This window comes from Trifolium pratense, linkage group LG7 (assembly GCF_020283565.1).
Source record: "Trifolium pratense cultivar HEN17-A07 linkage group LG7, ARS_RC_1.1, whole genome shotgun sequence".
Lineage (NCBI taxonomy): Eukaryota > Viridiplantae > Streptophyta > Magnoliopsida > Fabales > Fabaceae > Trifolium > Trifolium pratense.
In genome coordinates, this window is record NC_060065.1 from 57,054,972 (window position 1) to 57,071,978 (window position 17,007).

At 33.2% G+C, this 17,007-nt stretch overlaps 4 protein-coding genes and 1 non-coding gene across 6 annotated transcripts; 3 read left to right on the plus strand and 2 right to left on the minus strand.

Moving 5' to 3' along the window:
• Positions 1 to 1,100: 1,100 nt before the first annotated feature.
• LOC123897946 (photosystem I reaction center subunit VI-1, chloroplastic-like) lies at positions 1,101 to 2,642 on the plus strand. The gene is made up of 3 exons (XM_045948775.1): positions 1,101 to 1,301; positions 1,713 to 1,839; positions 2,331 to 2,642. The coding sequence occupies exons 1-3, from the start codon at positions 1,168 to 1,170 to the stop codon at positions 2,508 to 2,510; spliced, it is 441 nt and encodes a 146-aa protein (XP_045804731.1). The 5' UTR covers positions 1,101 to 1,167; the 3' UTR covers positions 2,511 to 2,642.
• Positions 2,537 to 6,036, minus strand: LOC123897945 (rop guanine nucleotide exchange factor 12-like). The gene is made up of 7 exons (XM_045948774.1): positions 5,449 to 6,036; positions 5,226 to 5,342; positions 4,919 to 5,073; positions 4,688 to 4,762; positions 4,313 to 4,585; positions 3,745 to 4,065; positions 2,537 to 3,505 (listed from the first exon to the last, which is right to left on the minus strand). Exons 1-7 carry the CDS (start codon positions 5,723 to 5,725, stop codon positions 3,110 to 3,112), a joined length of 1,614 nt encoding a protein of 537 aa, XP_045804730.1. The 5' UTR covers positions 5,726 to 6,036; the 3' UTR covers positions 2,537 to 3,109.
• Positions 6,037 to 8,524: 2,488 nt separating this feature from the next.
• On the plus strand, positions 8,525 to 11,850 carry LOC123899087 (glyoxylate/hydroxypyruvate/pyruvate reductase 2KGR-like). Of its 2 annotated transcripts, XM_045950144.1 has the most exons (3): positions 8,525 to 9,007; positions 9,733 to 10,161; positions 11,066 to 11,850. In XM_045950144.1, exons 1-3 carry the CDS (start codon positions 8,585 to 8,587, stop codon positions 11,588 to 11,590), a joined length of 1,377 nt encoding a protein of 458 aa, XP_045806100.1. In that variant the 5' UTR covers positions 8,525 to 8,584; the 3' UTR covers positions 11,591 to 11,850. The 2 variants fall into 2 exon arrangements, with proteins under 2 accessions (XP_045806100.1, XP_045806101.1); XM_045950145.1 differs by lacking the exon at positions 9,733 to 10,161.
• A 776-nt stretch (positions 11,851 to 12,626) lies between these two features.
• On the minus strand, positions 12,627 to 13,490 carry LOC123899088 (dynein light chain LC6, flagellar outer arm-like). The gene is made up of 2 exons (XM_045950146.1): positions 13,094 to 13,490; positions 12,627 to 13,004 (listed from the first exon to the last, which is right to left on the minus strand). Exons 1-2 carry the CDS (start codon positions 13,229 to 13,231, stop codon positions 12,867 to 12,869), a joined length of 276 nt encoding a protein of 91 aa, XP_045806102.1. The 5' UTR covers positions 13,232 to 13,490; the 3' UTR covers positions 12,627 to 12,866.
• Positions 13,491 to 16,466: 2,976 nt separating this feature from the next.
• Positions 16,467 to 16,538, plus strand: TRNAM-CAU. Its single transcript has one exon. It is a non-coding gene; the product is annotated as a tRNA-Met (tRNA).
• The last annotated feature ends 469 nt before the right edge of the window (positions 16,539 to 17,007 follow it).

The window sequence follows — 17,007 nt, forward strand, 5'->3', positions numbered from 1 at the left end:
AAAAAAACTTGCATTTTGCATTAATGCAGGTCAGCAGCATACAAATAATCATCACATAATCATGTTTTTACAACTTTGTTGATAATAGGACAATAATACTATCAACAAGTTACTTGAAATAAAATTTTCAGTCAGCTAAGCAATGCAGCTTCTGCTTTCAGTTTCTAGCTTTATGGTCATAATTTGATTGCCTTGTTTCAAGATGTAGAGCTTGATATAGTTATTTTCTAACTTGCATAGTTTTCAATAATACATTATTACTTATGTTAATTAATGACAATGAACCATTTCATCTAGTTCTTGATTCATTTTGTGTGTTAGCAAAGTAAGTGGATGTAAGATCATAATATGATCAGGAATCTTGTCTTATGTACTAATGGATTATTAATCCGTTTGATTGTATGCTTAGTTGAATTCCAGGTGTTTGCTTTTTATTTCAGCAGGCGAGTTACACGTTCCGCTGTACCGAGATGTGACGTGCAGGTGGGTGGTGATGATCACCCGGGGTATGCGCTAGCGCCCTTGACAGACACTCTAGGACCCACCAACGCTCATGAAAACCTGAGTCGGTCCTCCATTCATCTGATCGGAGGTGTGGATAACGATGCCACCTTCACAACCTTCTCCCTTCTGTCCTTATGTTGTAGTAAGGTAGGATGGTTCACTTGAGTTGCTCAACCGCCCCTTAGCCCGGTGCTCATGACTTTTTTTTTTCAGGTAGTTAGAGTACCCGTTGTATTTTTTTCAAGACTTACTAATTGTACTTCATTCTCACTTTTTATCAATAAAATGGTTTATTTATTGTTAAAAAATAAAAATAAAAAATATTTTTCAAGACCTAAAACTTATTTAATACATATTTTAATTTTAATATCTCATTACCATAATAAAAAATTGATCCATAAACCATAATCTTATAACTTGCATTGCAGGTCAGCAGCATATTATATCTCATTACCAAAGGTATCCAAGTGGATAGGCTTATCCATCTTCAGCCACATGGCATCTCATAAATGAGTTTCTAAATCTTCACAAAATAATGAAAGCTGTCCACGTGGCACCTAAGATGAGATAGATTCCTTCAAGTAACATAAGATATGAAAAAACCAAAGCATGTCATATTTTGATCACACAAAAGAAAGGGAAATAAGTGGAAATTAATCAACCATGGCTTCCCTTGCTACCTTAGCTTGTGTTCAACCATCTGCTCTCAATGTTAAGGGCCTTGCTGGCAGTTCCTTCACAGGAACTAAGCTCTCTTTCAAGCCTTCTCGCCAGAGTGTCAAATCTAAGAATTTAAGGTACTTTCATAACTTTCAAAAAAATTATCACATCTTATTAATTTTTAGACCTATAAGAATTATTTATCTCAACGCTGTACTGGCAGATATCCAAATAAGATGTGTAAGGGAGTTTTCACTTATAATTACTATGCTACATGAGTATTAAATTAATTTAACTCATATTATATGTGTATGTTTTCTAGACTATGAAGTACATACACAAACATCACACACAAACACCGATACGTTGATACCAATAATAATTTGAGAAAATGACACAATTCAATGTAATTATGAGTGTCGGTGTCTGACATGGGATATGCCTAATCCGAGGAATGTGTGTGATTCATGGTTTCTAGAGGCCAAAGTAAAAAGAGTATGGTTTGTGTGAATTCTACTTAACATAAAGTAATTAACAAAAACTTGCAGGAGTGTCTCAGTTGTAGCAAAGTATGGTGACAAGAGTGTGTACTTTGATTTGGAGGATTTGGGCAACACTACAGGTCAGTGGGATTTGTATGGCTCAGATGCACCCTCACCCTACAACCCTCTTCAGGTTTGTCCAATCAATTTTAGATTATTTTTACTTTGTTTTGCACATTCATACACTAGTGACTAGTGAACACAAAGTGATGTTTATAAATGTCTTGGCTTAGAATTAGCATAGAATTTGTTTGTTGGTTAGACATCTTAATTAAGCACTTATAACATAAACGCTTATCATATAATGTTTATGCATAGAAGCTTTTATAACAAGAGATAAAATAAGGTTAAACTTATGAACATGTCATAAGCTTCCATATGCTCTCCTGAATAGTCTTACGAGTGTTTATGTCAGTAGATTAACTCAAATAAATCAATCCAAACAGACCCTTAATTTAAGTTCACTTTAAGCATTTATTATCATATAGATTATTATAGTATATTCATGGATTTTCTATGTTCAAATTCTAATTTCAATGCTGTAATAGATTATTATAGTATATTCTTGGATTGGAAATGAATAAACATGATCTCTTATTTGTTGATACTGATTTGGCATTGCAGAGCAAATTCTTTGAGACATTTGCAGCACCATTCACAAAGAGGGGATTATTACTCAAGTTTTTGATTCTAGGAGGTGGTTCAACTCTTGCATACTTCAGTGCCACAGCTTCAGGTGACATTCTACCAATCAAGAAAGGTCCACAGCTTCCACCAAAGCTCGGTCCCCGTGACAAGATCTAATTTAGTTTCCGAATTTAATCGGTTTGCTTTTTCTTATTTTGAAACCGAACATGTATATCTATCTTTTATTGCATGATATGTAAGTATGCTTACATCTTACTTCTATTCAATGATGCTTATTTCTAGTCCAAATATAATGCCATTGTCTCTATTTTCAATTGAAGCAAATATAAGATTAGCATGAAGCAATTTCATAGGGATGTCGACCTTAATTTGGATTCGTGTTTTTTGAATGAGATAAAGTTAGTTATTAATCTCGAACACTCTCACTTTGATAAATTGTGAAAACATAGTTACAATGGAAATATCATTTTAGACTATGGAAAGTAAATGCTAGTTGAAGTTGTATTGTATGTTACACACATTATCTAGTAATTATGTCTACATAAAAATTATTATCACAAAATAATAGAAATGATACATTGTGGTATCATAAAAAAATCTCTCAAGTTGGTAGCTACTACCAGACTACAAATCCTTCTGAGGAAAATATATCTCTGAGAATGTTTCAATTGATTCTTCCATTCCTATGTACAAAAGGAGAGAATGGATCAATACTCCAACAAATTAAATACCTCTATGAGTCTAAATACAGCAGTTTAATGACGCGACGTGGGACTTCTCACGACTCCCAAGGTCTCAAGGTATGATACTTTCTTGTTGGTCACTACGGCTGGAAGTTTTTGTCCCGGCTTGGTTTCAATGTCTTTGCAAAAGTCATCTGTAAGATCAAAAGAGTCATTCTTCGTGTCTGAGTCGGGTTGATCAGGTCCCCAACCCATGAAATCTGATAGTGTCATCGAACCAGGCAGTTCTGTGCTGACTTTGTCTGTCTCTTCTTTAGGACTTGGACTCGGCATCGAAACTGATATTCTCTTTTTTGGATTTTGTGTTTGATAATCTGCTTGTAGTACATCATCTATTCTTGAAAGTACCGTGAAGGCCAAACTTTCCAATATTCTTGAGTAGCTTTCAAGAACAGCGTGCCCTACATCCTGCAAACATATATAACAAATTCATTATCAAGAAATTATCATGTTAGATGAACTTCCAAACCTCATTAGATTCATATATATATATATATATATATATATATATATATATATTAGGCTCTCTTTGAATAAACAACTTATTGACATGTCATAACCTGTTTTCATAAGCTCTCTCGTAAGGGCTTATGTTAGTACTTAGTAGATAAACTCAAATAAGTCAATTCAGACAATCTTGTTCTTACCCTGTTGAATTGGATTTTGCTTATATCCAATGCAGATTGAGGAATGCCGGGGAAGCGGTGCTTTAATAGAATTAATATGGTTTCTGCTCTCTCTTCAAAAAGCTCTCTTTTTTCCAAACTAACAGCAGAACCCCAACCAGATTTGCTATCTTTTTGGTTCATTTTCCTCTTCCAAATGATTATTGATGCTTCAATTCTATTCTTGAGATCTAGGATTTTATGTTCTGATGATAAATCCACAGTTGATAGGAACTGGTCAGGATCAAAAAATTCAACTGTAATGCACCTATAGGCAGCGTCCCCTAGACTCGCTCTTCCGTTCTGAAAAAGAAAATTTTAAATTGTGTAAAAAGAATATGTGAGATTACTTTTAACAAATAACCAAATGACTGAACTCAAGTGGTTAATGAGTTTCAGTTAAGAACGAATTGGTCAGCAATATCTGAGTTCGAACCTATCCTTAGTCAGGTTTTACTTATCTCTCAATCGAACTCCGTATCAGAGTTATTTTCTCTTGAAAACTGGAGGGTTAAGACAAATTAAATAGTACTAGTTTTTTTGGTCATACCTTAGGAAGAGATTCAATATAGTTTTCAGGGATTTCCATTTCTGATAAAATTTGAGCATTTATTGCCATGGCTGCTTTAAGTACTTGATTCACACAATCTTTCTGATATTGTAAAAATTTTCTAGCTGCTTCAGATAGACCTTCTTCTGGAACCTTAGGTGTAGGTAACCACCATTTATCATCACTGCTTGACTTTCCGCCGTCTTTATCCTTATCTGCATCCTTTGATACATAATAGAACTCTTGTTGATCTTTGAAGTTATCTAGACATTCCTGCTCATCATCACCAATTGTTCAAAAGACTTAACAATCAGTTCAAACCTCTAGAAATTCAAGAGGTTACAAATGTCTAGGCAAAGTTATTATTAGTCTTACTAAAAGCATTGTATCGAGCTTGCGTAAGGCTGGGATATTCATGTGGAGATCTGTTCGTTGTCGCGTCGTCATAATCTATCCATTCGAAAATAAGGTTCAATCATATAACAATGACGAGATAGATTATATCTTGATGTATTTCAATGACATATTAAAGAAAATTTATATTAATGTAAAACTTTCAATCGGGTAAAAAGTAATTAAACTGAGACGGGAGAGGGAGAGGATTACCTCCATAATTGAGCCATCCTTAGCTGTTTGTTTTGAAGGAACCATTTCGACGATGTGATCTGTGACCGATAGAAGCAAATCAATTTCTTTTCTCCATGTTGCTTTCCTTTCTGCCGGCATTGGTTCTAGGCGCCTTTGTTCACCGAAAATAGAAGCTGAATTCTCAAATAACAAAAAAGAATGAGAAAAAAAATGGAATAATGGAACATTTATTATATGAATAATTTTCTGAAAATGGAATTAATGTTACAAAAATTTGTTCCTTGCAAATCAAGCAAGAACTATATAGTATGAAAAATAAATATACCTGCAAGATTAGTGAATGCATTTGACAATGCCAAAGCAGATGAAACACCTTTTCCTCCACCTGACATGTCTTCACCTAACAGCAGTTTAGCAAATCTCATTTTCATCTGGTCCATCTCTGAATCAAAACCAACCATGAACATCAAAATTTAAATTATATCAGCAAATATATAATGTTAGTTTATATTTTTTGAATACGCAAATGTTAGTATCAGAGATCGAACCTAGCAATAGTTTATCTTTGACTTCTTTAGCTGCTATTTCTTCCTTGGTAGCTACCTTAGCCTTAGGAGCTGCTTTCTCTGCTTCACCAAAAGGTTTTGATCCTTGACTTCTTGATGAGGCTGAACCGTCTTCAACAGGTTGATTAAGATCAATTGCTGAACCTGTGTCGACGCTCAAACTCTTAGCATGTTTCCCTGTACTATTATCAAACATACCTCTGAAATTAAACAGTTTAGACCTATAACTTTCTTGGTCTTGTTCCCCTGCTCTAACCATTTTGAATGTTTTTTTTTGTTTTTTCAATGGATGAACAAGGAAGAACAAAACATGGGGTGTAAAAGACCCTCAAAAGGGAAAGAAAATGGGATATTTTGCAAGACAAAAAAGTATAATAGTAAGAAATGAAATTGTAGCTATTTTTTTGTTTTGTTTTGTTTAGTTTGACATAAGTGTGGATGTGATTTGTTTAGATTGTTTATGTGAACGTGGGGTGCATGTTGTGTAAGAAATTAGTGGAATGTGATTAAGAGTAAGAGAAACAAAATTTGCATTAATTTTTTGATTATTATGTTAGTTGAAATTTGCTTAGGAGAGGATGTGGGAATTGAATGGTTATTAGTTGAGTTACTAATTAAAGGACAAAGATAGCTAAAGACCAGGGAAGACAGACATGCACGCCTAACCAATCATAAAGGAACATCATTGGACGGTGTTAGATGCCTCAAATTCAAGAATCAATGGAACATGGTCAACATATATATATATATATATATATATATATATATATATATATATATATATATATATATATATATATATATATATATATATATATATAATGTGAGTGTCTAAGTGTGTTTGATCGGCTAAAAAAAATAAGGGATCGAATACGACAATTTTAGTTATGTTGTGTTTGATTTTAAAATCATTCTTGGTACTGGGCAAATCGAGAGACAAGAGACTGGACAAGAATTGAAATTCTTGTCTCTCACAAAATCACGCATGTTTATCCCAACTCCCAAGTACAAGACGGCTAAAATACCAAAATAACATTTTATTCATTAAATATCGTATAATACAACAAGTTATTTAATATCTCAATAATTTGTCATACTTTCTATTTTGTGTTGCTTTGTTCGGTAATTATCTTTTGCAGATCAAATCGATTTAAATTGCAAACTGTTTTTATTGATTGTCATGTACTTCTTAAGTTTTTTTATATTGTCAGCTGCACATATATGTCATGTGGATCCAAGAGAATTCACTATACACGATTTTTGAGGTGTAAATGTTTTAAATAAATGTAGAAAATGAAGAAAAATAGTTAAGAAAATTTAAAAGTAGGAAGAAAATATATGAGATGAGAAGTAAGGAAAACGATTACGAAAGTTGCATGCACGTATCTATGGCAAGCTATTTGGGGCAGCCCCACTTTTTTTTTGTTGTTGTTGTTAATTATAGGACTTAGGACTTTTATCTAATGACACCACTTAAAAAAAATGTGTTGCTCACTTGCTCCCACTAAGTGAAACCTAAACCATCACATATCACATATAGTCGATTATTTGTGCGACCACATACAAATATTTTTTTTTCGAAGTTGAATGTCATCAAAGAGACTTATGATAATCTAAATTGTATGACTAAAAAGTGGTGTGAAAAAATGTGAGACTAAAAAATAATATTCATAGTCAAATTAATTATTTGCTTAAGACATGTCATGTATGAATCAGACGAAATTAAAAATATTAATTAACTTCTAAAATATACATGATTTCAAATTTGGCACTATAGAACATAAAAATATATTACCAGCCAATTATAAAATACCAGCAACTATACTTGTGTAAATATAGGTTGATGCTTGTGTAGTAATATAAATTAGTTTTTTAAAAGAAAAAAGCTTTATTTGGTCATGGAAAAGTTATACGATCCCAAATTGTATGAATCATAATATATGCTTGCTTCAAAAAAAAAAAAAAATTATGCTTAAATCATAGTACAATAATAATACAGAAATACTAACATTTGAGAAACCCGTATTTGCTGCTTTGAAAAAGAAAAACAAATCATAGAAAGATTGATTGATTGATGACACATACCTTTGTTGAAGTTAGCTTTTGTATGAAATATGTCCTCACTCCTCACTACAATAAAATTTCAATCAGTGATTAAATTGACAAATCATATCCAACTCAAATAATCAAAAGAGAAATTCTTCGATGAGTCCACACATGTTATTATTAGTATGGGGTTGAAAAAAGAGTGTTTGAGTTATTATTGTGGCTAGTTTAGAATGCTTGTTGGGTGTTCATCTTTATATATAGAGTTTTGAATTAGGGACTTGAAATCTCTAAATTAATTCACACGCCAATTTACCCTAATTGCTTCACAACTGTGGCATAATCTCTAAAGTTTAATTTGTTACTTGTTTGGTAGTATTTGGTAGTGATTGATTTTGGAAGTAAATTTAATTCCAGGCACTAAATACGTACGTGTGCTAATGCTAATGCTAAATTTAAGGACTCAAACAAATTGAAACAGTATGGGATGCAAAGCAATGCAATTGATATGGACCATTGAAATTTACATAAAATTATTTGCATTAATTAATTGCCTTAATTAGTTACCAAATGAAGGAGAATTGCCTTAATTGACATAAAATGAGTTCTCTTTTCGCTATAACCAAACACGTGGCACGACACGCAGAGGACAGAAAAATCAAAGTGCTCCGAAATGTATACTGATGTGTCAAGCAACTTCATGTATCATGGTAGGACTGTGGCCAAGAAAGAACAAGAATATTACATACCTAGGCCAAATATGCTCAAGGTCCCGTCTCTTTTCGCTATAAGCAAGTGCGTGACACGACACGCGGGAGGAAAAAAAATCAAAGTGTTTCGAAATGCTTATCCGCTTTTCAATCCACTTATACATATTGTGTGAGGAGTGCACATAAGACACTGTCTCAAAATTCGACTTATGTGCAGTATTTTATATCAAATCTGTCTATTTTCGATGTTTCGGACGAAAAATCAAAATAAATTAATGGAAATTTTTAAAATTAATATTATTACATACATAGAGATACTCGTTTAGCAGAATTGAGTCTGGTTCATTTCATTTCAAGTTTCAATGGAATCCATTGGCGTTCTACTGACATGCCCAATGTACACCAACCTCCACGAAGAACTCGCAAACCGATTCAACCTATTCAAACTCTGGAACTTTTCATCATTCCAATCCTTCTCTCAAACTCACGCTAATTCAATTCGTGCATTGGTTTGCGACACCAAAATCGGTGCCGACGCAAACACGATCGATTCACTTCCCAATCTAGAAATTGTTTCAACTTACAGTGTTGGATTAGATAAAATTGATCTGAAAAAGTGTAGAGAGAAAGGAATTCGAGTTGCAAATACGCCAGATGTGTTAACCGATGACGTCGCCGATCTCGCCATTGCTCTTGCTTTGGCTGTCTTCAGGAAGATTCCTCAGAGTGATGGTTATGTTAAGAATGGGCTTTGGAACAATTCGGATTATCCATTAACTACAAAGGTATACCCCATTTCTTTTCAACTTTCACTCTGCTTTTGTTTTTTGTATTTTATTTAATTAATTATATTTTATTATTATATTTTTGTCAATTAGATTAGTGGGGAAAAATACACGTTAAAGTTTAATAAGTGGAGTGTCTGAGGTTGGAACCCCGACTCCTATATATCTAATGCAATGCCCCTATCAATTAAGCTAAGCACATGGATTCTGAAAACAGAACTATGAGTACGAAGCAAGAAAGACAAACCATAGGTTTCGAAAATGAGAAATGTGAGAACGGAGCATCGAAACATTAGAAGAAATTACCCCTGACACTACCGGTCAGAGTCCACGCCAGGGGGCAATTTGATTGACTTTTAAAAATTTCAGTAGGTATTTGCCTATTTTCAAATTTCAGGGGTATTAAATGGATGCATTTGGTCTAAATTTTTAACCAAATACATCAAGTTGATTTGATTTATTTTTTGTTATGTTTTGGGACGGAGGGGGTAGTTTAGTAGTTTTTTTTTGTCAAGTAAATTAGTGGTTAGAATATCATCTTAAGGCGAATAAATGGAATGTCTGAAGTTCTAGTAGCCGCTCACGTGGGATGTTCCTCCCAACTGTAAGCTCATGAAGACTAGTAGCTAAAAGTTCTAATATTGTATGAACTATGAAGACTAGTAGCCTTTAGGAGAGTTGAGTTGAGTCTTATTCTTCAATTTTACTATTTGCTTCATTTCAAGTTTTCAATGGAATCCATTGGAGTCTTACTAACTTGCCCAATGTACACCAACCTCCACGAAGAACTAGAAAAACGATTCAACCTATTCAAACTCTGGAACTTTTCATCATTCAAATCCTTCTCTCAAACTCATGCTAATTCAGTTCGTGCATTGGTTTGCGACACCAAAATCGGAGCCAACGCAAACACGATCGATACACTTCCCAGTCTAGAAATCATTTCAACTTACGGCGTTGGATTAGATAAAATTGATCTGAAAAAGTGTAGAGAGAAAGGAATTCGAGTTGCAAATACGCCGGATGCGTTAACCGATGACGTTGCCGATCTTGCCATTGCACATGCTTTGGCTGTCTTCAGGAAGATTCCTCAGAGTGATGGTTATGTCAAGAATGGGCTTTGGAAACATTCGGAATATCCATTAACGACAAAGGTATACCCCATTTTTTTTCAACTTCATTCTGCAATTGTTTTTTGTATTTTATTTTTTTGTGAAAAAGTGGCGAAAAATTACACCTTAAAGTTTAATAAGTAGAGTGTGCATGGTTCGAACCTCGACTCTTACATATCTAATGCAATGTCCTATCGGGTTCGAACCCCGACTCCTGCATATCTAACGCAATGTCCCTATCAACTGAGTTAAGCTCATGGGATTCCATGGATTATGAAAACGAGAACTATGAGTACGAAGCAAGAAAGACAAATCATAGGTTTCGGAAACGAGAAATGTGAGAACGGAGCATCGAAACATTAGAAGAAAGGACGTAACCAAAAATGCTAAGAGATGTGTTATATAAACACAAAAAGGTTGGACAAAAATACGACATCGTACTTTCTTCACTCACAACACGAATATCGAGGCGTGCAACAAATATTAAAAAGAGTAAAAAGTATAACTTTGTGGTATTTTTGTTAAAAAATTGTGTTTAAATAATAGTTTCCTTTATATAATATGTTTTGGTTTTTCAAATATAAATATAAAGTGTAAAACAATTATTTATTTTTGAAGAAACTAAAATCAAATTGCACTACATTTGCTTGACAAAATGTTGCTTAAATATGTTTATAGTTATGTAAGTAGGTGAATTCTTCGATACCCATTTTATTTAGATATGTACTGTTGCACCGCTGAAGTGGATGATTTTAATAAGTTCACAGATAATGTTTATTACTTTTTGAAACTATTAGAATTATCCACTTCAACGGTGTACATATCCAAATATAAGAAGTGTACCGGAGTGTTCATCTTGTAATTATTGCACTTGGTCCTCCAAGTCGCTAATAGATCATTTTATTTTTTTGAGAAATGCTAATAGATCATTGTTTGTGTATTTCAGTTTAGTGGTAAATCAGTTGGAATTGTTGGTTTGGGAAGGATTGGTTCAGCAATAGCAAAGAGAGCTGCAGCATTTGGTTGTCCAGTTAGTTACCACTCAAGATCTGAAAAACCAGAGGCAGGATCATCTTACAAGTATTACCCTAACATCCTTGATTTGGTAGCTAACTCTCAAATACTTGTTGTAGCATGTGCCCTTACCGAAGAAACCCGTCACCTTGTGAATCGTGAAGTTATCGATGCATTGGGCCCGAAAGGTGTTATTATCAACATTGGGCGCGGACCAATTATTGATCAACGCGAACTCGTGTCTGCGTTGGTCGAAGGACAGTTGGGTGGCGCGGGTCTTGATGTGTTTGAGAATGAGCCCGATGTGCCTGAGGAGTTAATGAGCCTTGAGAATGTTGTGCTCACTCCTCATGTGGGAACTGACACTGTTGAAACTTGCAATGACATGGCAGATCTTGTGATTGCAAACTTGGAGGCTCACTTTAGTGGCAAGCCACTTTTGACTCCAGTCTTGTGATTTTACTGATTGAAGTATAGTATTGAACAATGGTGTTACAATATCTACTATAGAAAGTTATGCTATTCTAGACATTTCTTGGTGTTAATGCTGAAGTCAAATGATTTTGTTTGGAGCATGTCTTTCTTTGTTGTTCTTGTATGCAAGAAAGATATGTAAGAAACATCTCTAATTGTGGTGCCTTAAATAGGCTGCATAAGGGGAACCAATAAGTTAAGAGTAAGTAAACAATCTAAAATTGGTTACTTAATTTCCCATTACAGATGCTATGAATTTTGAGCTGGTTTATTAGTATATCTCTGCTCATTTTCAATTGATTGATCATTGATATAGACTTGGCTTCTAATTAAAATACATCTCAAAAGGGGAATGATAAATGTAAACGTGAAGTTAGCAGCTATGAAGCATGGACACGACACAGACACGTCAACATTGAAAATAATTTAAGAAAATAACATAATTCAATGTAATCATAAGTGTCGGTGTCGTATTAGTGTCTGACACAGAGCGTATCGGACACTGTAATCATAAGTATCGGTGTCGTATTAGTGTCTGACACAGAGCGTATCGGACACTGGGACACACCTAATCAAAGTAGTGTATGTGCTTCATAGATTACTAGTAATGATATCACATCAAGGAAATGACTTGAAAAGAAAAGGTTTGGCCCCACATTTGATTCGAATCTGTATTCCCTACCTTTGATTCCATTTCTTCTAATCCAATTTCAATTGGCCTGATTGTTGTTCTTTTCTGAGACTATAGTTTTTTTTTTTTTTGACAAATCTGAGTGTATACTTTAAACATCTGCAAATTCTTCATCTTCAAGTTGATATTTGATGACTCTTCAATTTAATCAACTTGTGATTCATAAAAGAATATATTATTTTTTGCATGTAATTAATCTGATTTTGTTGTGTCTGCTTCTGACTATATCAGATTATGGATAAATGAAGGATTGAAAAAAGAGCATCCACAACTTTCAGATAAGGTGACATACTCAAAGCAATAATAAACTAATGATAGATAGAAAAAGTGAAGAAAATGATCTGCAGTTTTCTAGTAATGCCCAACATATATACAAAATCAAAATGAACACTACAAATGCAGAACACCTTAGGGTCTAATATAATCTCCATCTGAAAATATCAAACAACTAATAAAAAAAGAAGAAAATGATCTGCAGTTTTCTAGTAATGCCCTTGGTGGAGGAACTTCATTCACAACCAAACATGACCTTAGGATAATCATAGGGAAGAGATGAAGAAAAAGTAGCTCAAACTCCTTTGAAGATGAGGAAATTGAGAGTCTCAAGAGTAAAGTATATGAAAGTTCCCTTAGAATGAGTGAAAAAACACCCAAAACTTGAACCTACCACACATTGCCATCCACCACCATATCTTGCATCAAACTCCTAATATTCAAATAAACATAATAAAAACATTAGAATAGCCCTTAAGAATATTGTATGTGAAATTCAAGGATTATAGAGAAAAATGTAACCTTTTTGATGTGGGCAGCAATGGATTTGCAATCAAGAACATCAAATAGATCAAGAGCTTGAGAAGCATAAGCCATGGCTTGAATCTGCATCTTAGATGGCATGTCAGTATCTTCTATCATAGCTTTACCTTCCAACATGTTTGAAGTTGTTACTGTTAAAACCTTATCTCTAAGGTCAGAAAAGAGATCTATACATTGATATATAAAATTTCTATTTTGATGTCTAAAGAGAGAAAAGAAGATAGACTTTAAAATGAAACGGAAAAAAACATTGATTCCATTCCTAGTGTTAAGGGAATGAATTAATACTCAAATTAAATTATTATTATCAAGCTGGCACTAATACTACATGGCACATATTTTACTATTTTTATTTCTATTTGGTTACATAGATTTTTAGCATTTTACTATTAATGGATTATGTATACTTTTTCTTCATGGTCTTTGTCGTGACTCATGTTGTCATTACGAGGAAATTGGTGTGCAAAGGAACTAGACTAGATAAAGCTGCTGAGGCCAAAAATAAAAGGAATTTTGTTAATTTGGTAAATTGAGTTATTACAATTTAAATTTTCTCAATTTTATATATATTTTGTTAGTATTAACCATATGATTTCAGAAGAAGATATCGGATAATTTAAAATTTGAATGCGAGATAAGTAAAGTTTGATCAAAAGTTGTTTCCACAAAAAATCGAAACTCAAACAATCTGTTCTAAGGGAAGTTTCATTAACGCTTTTTCACTTTTTTTTTAACTTCTTTTTTTAATGTTTCTCTATAGTTCTGTGTAACGAGTAATCGTATTTTTAGAAGTATTTAGATAAGTCATTGATTAGTTTGTAAGAATTAACCGATACTATAAATAAAAAGATTGATAAATGTTATAGCCACTAGACTACTTAATTAAAAAAATCAATAAATGTATCAATTCATAACACTCACATTTGACTTTGTAAGACAAATCTTTATCTATTTGGCTAACATTAGTGATTATTGAATGGCCATAAGTTAATTGCTATCCACTGACATGAAAGAGGGAAAATGGACCATTGTTTATTTTATTTTTTATTTTTTTTGGACTAATTGTTTAGTTGTTTGTTCTTGTACAAAAACTCAATGTTTCTTATTGTACATTTTATTATATTTTTTTACTGTTACTTTAATTTTCTTTATTTTAATCTTTTTAGTAACGTGAATACATAAACTAAATTTAAATATGAAATGGATAACTCCAAAACTATATCCTATGCATATCTATGTAAGTAAATTGTTTATGACAATAGATATCCAAATTTCAAGGTGATTTTATTACTTGCAAGTTGCAACACTGTCTTTGTCCCAAAAAGACAATTTCATTTTACGTGTACCAAACTACTAATTCATTCTACACTTGATTTTTTGTGTTGCATACATAGTACTATTAAACATGAAATAATTTTCTTGCAAACCGGGGTTGCAAAACAGTGCAATTGAAAAGGATTAAGTATGATTTCGGATTTCATATTATGGTGAAAAGTTTGGAAAAACATTAACTTTTGTCCTTTGAGTTAAACCATAATTTTTTATTATAATAATCTGATTATGCCAAAATGGAAAGGCTCTAACAGACAGTCAACAACCAAATATCGTGACAATGACCAACATGAACGATACTTTTGATATTTTAATTGCTAGAAACATCAACAGGATATGAATCAAAGAAGATTTAGGTTAGCACCCAATAATAAATTATTATTCATGATTATCAGCTCAATAATTAATTGATTAGATAAGTGTACAAATCTTTGAGATTGTTTTGGTAATGTCTTATGACTTATAGTTTATAAGCTCATTTAAAAAAATAAATAAATCTGGTAACCTTTTATTCTAAGGAGTTTATAGTTTATTTTGATAAAATTAATTCAATTAACTTATGGTTCATTATCCATTATAAGCTATAAGGTGAGTTTATCAGCCATAAGCTATAAACTCATCGGTTACAAGTTACCCTATCAACTATTTTTTTTGTCAAACAGAGTCTATGATAATAAAAAAAAATCATGGTACATGAGTAGATAGAGTGTATGTGTGAGCTAAAACATTGTGGAAAGTACGAAGTAAATTAAGTTATGGGGAAATAGTCATTTTAGTTCAATGTGCAATTTGCTGTCATTTTTATCCCTGATTGAAGAATAAATACAAAATAGTCCCCGACTATGCAATCCATTAGTCATTTTTGTCTCTGCCATCAAAATTGGCCGTTAACTTTTTTAAAAAAACTGACGTGACATTTTTTGAAAACACGTGACACACTGAGTAGACATTAGTTGAACAAGTGGCCTGATGACGTGGTGAGGGGCCAAAATGACAATACTTTTTTTTCTTTTCAATTTCTTCTCTCATTCTTCATCTTTTTCTAGGGACCAAAACGACAATACTATTGATCAATACTGCGATAATCATCATCATCATCGAATGGTTGAACGATGATGGAAGAATTTTGTTGTTGTTGGCCATTAATTAATGGTGACAGGTGACATGGTGAGATGACGATGGTGATGAGACATAAGAGGTTTGGAGAAGTTTATAGAGGAAGAAGAATATAAGCGGGGGCCTAGTAAAGGGAGTGACAAAATTGAAATCAACAGCAGCAGCAGCAATATCCATGCCTTTGCTACCTAACTATCATGTCATATTTGAGTTTCATATCAATTGGCCTTTCAAAACTAATAAAAGCAATATAAATTTGAGAAGAAGGAATGTATTATTAGATAGATCCGAGAACAACATATAGAATGTAAATGCAAATTGTAGGTCATTTCAATCCAAGATCATTGCAAGTCTCTCCCAAGAGAAACATGTTGTTGTTGTAGTTTTGGTTGGATTTGTGGTGATGTAGATGGTAGTTTTGTTGGAGGAAGAGATGGAAAGAGTGGTTGGTGGAGGAAGAGAGATAGAAAGAAAGATTTGGTAAAATGGAAAACGATGAAGAATGAGAAGATGAAGAAATGAAAAAGAAAAAAAGGATTGTCAATTTGATCCTGGCCATGTCCTAGGGCCATTTGGCCAGCTAATGTCTACTCAGCGTGTCACGTGTCTCCAAAAATGTCATGTCATTTTTTTTGTAAAGTTAACGGCCAATTTTAACGATAGAGACTAAAATGATTAATAGATGGTAGAGTCGAGGACTATTTTATATTTTTTCTTCAGTCAGAGACTAGAATGATAGCGAGTTACACATTGAGGGACTAAAATGACTATTTTCCCAAGTTATATACACAAGTTCATAGACTAATTAACATGGTTGTTTCCAATTAAGTTATAAACACAAGTTCTACGTTATCTACTGATTGTTATACTAGATATATTTAATATGCAACATTTATATCAACAAATCAGAGTGGCGCAGCGGAAGCGTGGTGGGCCCATAACCCACAGGTCCCTGGATCGAAACCAGGCTCTGATAAATATTGAATTTTTTCACGATTTATTTTTTGCACATGCGTGTCACGTGTGAGTTTAGCCTTTCTTCATTGGAGTCGATGAGGCCCAATTACTTCAGACAAGGCCCGTTTGAGAAAAATAGCAGAAACATAAAATTGAAGCTTCTTTTCTCACTGGTAAAAATACTTTTCTCACCCCCCACATATATTCCATAGGAGTAAATCAAATAGGAAATATAGAAAACTCTATTTCTGTGCCCTTCATATGGAAAAGTTCAGACAAGTGACAAAGAAATTTCGTTAAAAAAAGTATTCATATTTATATGAAAATAATTTTTAGTAGAGAAAAATTTCAAGATTAACTTATCATATCATGTTGTCTCATAACTCCCATTTGATATTATACTTGTTATTCTATCCTATTACTTACGTGAACAAAAAAAAATGGGGCACATATATAGCTCTTCCTAGTGTCTACTACATAGATGATAT

What these genes read in the sequence shown, in the direction of transcription:
- LOC123897945 (XM_045948774.1), bottom strand. Translation starts at nt 5,725, where the DNA reads ATGGTTAGAGCAGGGGAACAAGACCAAGAAAGTTATAGGTCTAAACTG. An exon ending in ATATTGAATCTCTTCCTAAG is followed by an intron (nt 4,066 to 4,312) that starts GTATGACCAAAA and finishes TTTCTTTTTCAG; the next exon opens with AACGGAAGAGCGAGTCTAGG. An exon ending in GCAAAATCCAATTCAACAGG is followed by an intron (nt 3,506 to 3,744) that starts GTAAGAACAAGA and finishes ATATGTTTGCAG; the next exon opens with GATGTAGGGCACGCTGTTCT.
- LOC123899088 (XM_045950146.1), bottom strand. Translation starts at nt 13,231, where the DNA reads ATGTTGGAAGGTAAAGCTATGATAGAAGATACTGACATGCCATCTAAG. An exon ending in TTGCTGCCCACATCAAAAAG is followed by an intron (nt 13,005 to 13,093) that starts GTTACATTTTTC and finishes TTTGAATATTAG; the next exon opens with GAGTTTGATGCAAGATATGG.
- LOC123897946 (XM_045948775.1), top strand. Translation starts at nt 1,168, where the DNA reads ATGGCTTCCCTTGCTACCTTAGCTTGTGTTCAACCATCTGCTCTCAAT. An exon ending in GTCAAATCTAAGAATTTAAG is followed by an intron (nt 1,302 to 1,712) that starts GTACTTTCATAA and finishes AAAAACTTGCAG; the next exon opens with GAGTGTCTCAGTTGTAGCAA. An exon ending in CACCCTACAACCCTCTTCAG is followed by an intron (nt 1,840 to 2,330) that starts GTTTGTCCAATC and finishes TTGGCATTGCAG; the next exon opens with AGCAAATTCTTTGAGACATT.
- LOC123899087 (XM_045950144.1), top strand. Translation starts at nt 8,585, where the DNA reads ATGGAATCCATTGGCGTTCTACTGACATGCCCAATGTACACCAACCTC. An exon ending in ATTATCCATTAACTACAAAG is followed by an intron (nt 9,008 to 9,732) that starts GTATACCCCATT and finishes CTTCATTTCAAG; the next exon opens with TTTTCAATGGAATCCATTGG. An exon ending in AATATCCATTAACGACAAAG is followed by an intron (nt 10,162 to 11,065) that starts GTATACCCCATT and finishes TGTGTATTTCAG; the next exon opens with TTTAGTGGTAAATCAGTTGG.